Source organism: Ceratina calcarata, unplaced genomic scaffold, assembly GCF_001652005.2.
Source record: "Ceratina calcarata isolate Rehan_Ccalc_2016 unplaced genomic scaffold, ASM165200v1 scaffold304, whole genome shotgun sequence".
Classification (NCBI taxonomy): domain Eukaryota; kingdom Metazoa; phylum Arthropoda; class Insecta; order Hymenoptera; family Apidae; genus Ceratina; species Ceratina calcarata.
The window spans coordinates 21,549-26,878 of NW_017152908.1; the positions used below are offsets into that span (position 1 = coordinate 21,549).

Genomic DNA, 5,330 nt, shown 5'->3' on the forward strand with positions numbered 1-5,330 from the left:
TTCAGTAAATGTTTAATAGTGACGCAAAATAGAACAATATACTTTAATAATATTATGTACAAGTAAGCTTTCAAAGTTTTGCTAATAAGGGAATAAAAATTAGGAGGCTCTCAAAATATTAAAGAGAAAAGAAAATTGATGCCTATTCTTTAATTTAAATATAACGAAATCGCATGGTTTTCTATTCCGTTTGAAGGTAATCCTACCTCCAGTAGAAAGTCACGTGTATGTACTTGCGAGAACGGATGATACAGAGCGTCGGAATTATGGGAGTACGAGATCAATTGCTAATTAGAAAAGCGGGACTTAAAATTGATACGTACAGTCAACGAGTCCGATGAATCTTTACTGTATTCTATTTAATAATTAGCTTCCTCTGCAGATTATTTAAAGTAATATATTAACAGATAATTCAAAATCCATATTTAAATTTTTAAATAAGTCAAATGGAACTCCGATCGGTTTAGTAATTGTGATACTTCCACGATGCATTAATTTAATCATGAACAGTACAATATTTCGTTTGAAGTAGTAAAAGGTAATTAATCCCGCCAACGCTGCATAAAGCATCTGTTAGATTTTTAAGGTAAAAACCTCATTTACCTACACATACTCATTTTATCATTAATTTGGTTGGGAGAAGTTTCAGTGTTCAAGTATAATGTACGTATAAAAACATTCAAATGGCTGCGGAGAATCCCTCGATAGTTGCTGCGCTTATCGCATAAGAAAATTCATCCTTCGTGTTATTTCGTGTTCGTTCGTTGATCCGTTGCCACATGGGCGGTAGGTTAACGCGTCTTTGCCAGAAGCTTCCGCACGAAAATTGTTCATCGCCAAGCGTATCTCGGTTATAAAAGGCAGATCAGGGTATGATGGAAATAAGTGGGAAGGTCCCTCGCTTGCTTGCTTGTTGCGAACGTTGCTCGCATCTTTACAAGCATCCTCACTTTGCCGTGGAATCCTCCGGAGGATTTTCCCTGTCACGTGGAACCGGCGGCCTCCGCCTTCCTCCGGTCAATCCTCATCTTTGCGCATACGATCCCAGGGAATCTTCCAATCGGGTCAGAGCACTCAGGGGAAACACTGAGTCGATGCACTCCGGTTGAAGGGTGTGCCGCTTCCGTTCATGTCCTTACCCGTAAATCGTAGCTCGAGATTCTTCGCCGCCTTAGGAATCAATGTTCTCCCCGTGACACCGGGATTTACTTCTTGTACAGCCTTCCTGTAGATCCTCGTTTGTCGCCGATGATCCACCGCTGCACTGATGCAGTCGGAAAGAAGAGGATTGGCTACAGACTTCCGTGAATTATTGCGGGATTCTTAGGTACCTAACACTTCTTCGATTTGGTAGATGTCAACGTTTCCGCTGATCAGTTGATTTATTCAGCTGCGTTGGTAACGATGCAAGAGCTACTGAACGTATCATAGTTCTCGGGATTTACTGTTTTTACTAACACGGTTATTTAGCAGATATTTTTTTACCGCGTACGCTATGCACAGTGTTAGTATATCGTTAGAGTATTTATTCTTTAATGTTACGGGAAACGTCATGAAAAAAGAATAGGAGGACGGACAAGAAAATTAGAAGGTAAACTCGTTCGGAATGAGTAGAACTTTAATTAGCCGAAGTTTTTCAACAGTTTTACCTAGTCGCGGTGTTCTCTTTTCTCCTCCTGCTTTATCTCATTTGAACTCTTGTTCTGTAATTACTCGAGGGTAGAAATACTTTGTGCTTATCTTCTATACTCGATATCGAAATAGCGGTTCAGATTCTAAATCCCTTTAATAGACGCCTGTCATAACTAGACTACGGATTTTTATGAAAAATAAAACATTCGTGTTGTCAATTTTAAAGAAATGGAATTTAGATTCTTTTACCCTTCAAAAATGATACGTATTATATTTTTCATGCTATATGCATTGTTTATATTTTCTGCGAAACTAGTGTTTCTATAGACGCATAAAGTCCGGAGTATGGTCATAACAAAATATGATTGATTTCTTCAATACCTACATAACGTAAATGTCTCAATTTCTACTCATAAACTGAACAAGATTTCGCTATCAAGTGAATATAAAATATAAAGTATGAATCAAAATGCATAATGGAAAGTAGTTTACACCAAGAATTATTCCGATTTTATTAACTTCATTTATAACCATGTTTATGTACAGTGTTAATTCTGTAATTTTCTTTCAGATTCTACTCTTAAAGTTGATGTTTATTGCTAATAGATTCGATTTTATTTCCTCTACGACTTTAAGATACAAGAATACATTTAATTAGTAGATTAAAAGCTACAATTTTTTCGAGTCAAAATATTGGTAACAGGATATGAGAGCGTACTCGTTGTAATTTACGGTCTTGTATTAAGGATGTATAGGTATAAAAGTATTAAATATATGACAGTTTCATTTCTTACAAGCCAATCGAGCATATATTTTGTCATGGAATCATGCATAACAATGTTAAAAGATACTAAAAATGCTTTTAATTTTATTTATTTTATATGTTTATTAAGCTAGAATGATAGAAAAATGCGGTATTGAGTAGAAATTGAGAAGTGAGTAGGAATTGAAACATTCACCTCAGTAGTTAATAAAAATTAACAGACAACAATATTTATCCGTACGTCTCATAAATTCATGAAACGCTTACAAGGGGATCTTTCCTACCGTTTATTGCAGACATCCCGGGTCCGGCGAAAACGCAAACGGCTGCCCGACCATTCTTCTACGACGAGGAAGACGAACCCGTTTATGGCTCGGCAGAGATAGAGAAAATGGATAACAAGGCTCTGTCCGTGGACAACGCGATCAACGGACACGTGGGATATCCATCGGTCGCGACTCCAGTTCCGACCACAAGGGTCGGTAAGAAACGACCGACGATCAACGCGAGTTCCAACGCGGATCGTCTTATGGCTTCCAATCTCCTGGCAGTGATTCCGATGCTGTTCATCGCCCGTCAAAGATGTCAGTGAACGAAACGGACGCACAAAGGTTTGGAAAATCTGTTATATACAATATATTGAAATCGTATATAAGAAAAAATGTCAGACGCGTTGAAGCGCTTCATTTCGTGACGAAGAAGTATCAGTTTCCTGGAGCGGCTTATCTCAAAACATACGTTTAATCGTGGAAGTAAAACGAATTCGAGCGTGAATGATTAAAGGATTGAATTAAGAAACAGGCTATGTCTGCTCCAAATGATACAATATGCATACACGATGTTACAATCTAATCTCAGAAGATCTCAAGATTTTTATAGTGTCCCCAACAACTATAAATGTGATACTTTATATCTCGTTTGTACCTACAAGTTATCATTCATTTTCTAATAATTACGGTTCTTTTAGCATACCAGCTCTCAATCAATCCTTGTCATTCTATAAAATCACACAACCAATAAAAGTATAAGCGAAGAATGAAACCATTCAACGTTGGACATAGGTGGAGAGCCAAAAAAGTCTCGGAAATGACAGACTAATTTTTTAATATCTGATTACAGTAGTGTTTTACATCAAGAATGGTCAATATGTTGGTTGCAAGGCAATTTTGTATCTATTATATCCCGCATTGATATTTATTACTACACAAGATCATGTCTGAATGTGTTGAATGCTTGAATTATTGGCAACTAAGTTCTCGCCGTTTTTTCAAAGTTAAAAGTTTATTTTTCCATAAAAATGAACAAATAATTAATCAATAATGTATTTTCCCTTGTTGTTTACAACTTCTTCTTGATGTTCAACAAGATTTTCAATACCTCGTTGATAGAAATCACCCGGTTTTGACTCGAAAAATTCGTTCAACCAAGCTCTCAATTCTGCATCAGTATTGAACTATACTCCGCATCTCTTTTTGAACTTTGCATACTAATTACGAGCGGTTCTTTGGTCTTTTGTGGTCTTAGAACCTTGATTAAAAACAAAAAGAATGAGGTGTCGAAAATGCTCATTTTTCTCAACTTGACATTCCATTTCAATGATCTAAAAATTAACATAAATTAACTCGAACAAAAAACAGATTCCGGTAGAACAAAACATCCTCTTTCGAACGATTTGAAACACTATGCCAAAAACATTGCAGAATGTTAAAATTAATAAAAACGGCGGGAACTTAGTTGCCAACCTAATAGATTGCTATATATTTTTAAGAAAAATGGTCAATCACACATATATACATTAAAGTTGGCCACCCCTGATGTATATCACTAGTATGAACAAATATAAAAAAATTAATCCTTGTAATTTCGAGCACTTTTTGAACTCCGAATTCAGAATATGGAATCAACAGTTCGACGAGGAAAATGGTTCAATTGAAACATTCACCTCAGTAGTTAATAAAAATTAACAGACAACAATATTTATCCGTACGTCTCATAAATTCATGAAACGCTTACAAGGGGATCTTTCCTACCGTTTATTGCAGACATCCCGGGTCCGGCGAAAACGCAAACGGCTGCCCGACCATTCTTCTACGACGAGGAAGACGAACCCGTTTATGGCTCGGCAGAGATAGAGAAAATGGATAACAAGGCTCTGTCCGTGGACAACGCGATCAACGGACACGTGGGATATCCATCGGTCGCGACTCCAGTTCCGACCACAAGGGTCGGTAAGAAACGACCGACGATCAACGCGAGTTCCAACGCGGATCGTCTTATGGCTTCCAATCTCCTGGCAGTGATTCCGATGCTGTTCATCGCCCGTCAAAGATGTCAGTGAACGAAACGGACGCACAAAGGTTTGGAAAATCTGTTATATACAATATATTGAAATCGTATATAAGAAAAAATGTCAGACGCGTTGAAGCGCTTCATTTCGTGACGAAGAAGTATCAGTTTCCTGGAGCGGCTTATCTCAAAACATACGTTTAATCGTGGAAGTAAAACGAATTCGAGCGTGAATGATTAAAGGATTGAATTAAGAAACAGGCTATGTCTGCTCCAAATGATACAATATGCATACACGATGTTACAATCTAATCTCAGAAGATCTCAAGATTTTTATAGTGTCCCCAACAACTATAAATGTGATACTTTATATCTCGTTTGTACCTACAAGTTATCATTCATTTTCTAATAATTACGGTTCTTTTAGCATACCAGCTCTCAATCAATCCTTGTCATTCTATAAAATCACACAACCAATAAAAGTATAAGCGAAGAATGAAACCATTCAACGTTGGACATAGGTGGAGAGCCAAAAAAGTCTCGGAAATGACAGACTAATTTTTTAATATCTGATTACAGTAGTGTTTTACATCAAGAATGGTCAATATGTTGGTTGCAAGGCAATTTTGTATCTATTATATCCCCCATT

The 5,330-nt window shown here is 37.0% G+C and overlaps 1 protein-coding gene across 1 annotated transcript in view; it reads left to right on the forward strand.

Moving 5' to 3' along the window:
- The window catches only part of LOC108624230 (lachesin-like), a 16,498-nt gene extending 12,184 nt beyond the window's left edge, over positions 1–4,314 (forward strand). Inside the window, exon 6 of the mRNA XM_026812966.1 lies at positions 2,692–4,314. Within this exon, the coding sequence (XP_026668767.1) occupies positions 2,692–2,987 (296 nt within the window). The 3' untranslated portion in view covers positions 2,988–4,314. The remainder of the gene's footprint in view (positions 1–2,691) is intronic.
- Positions 4,315–5,330: the final 1,016 nt, after the last annotated feature.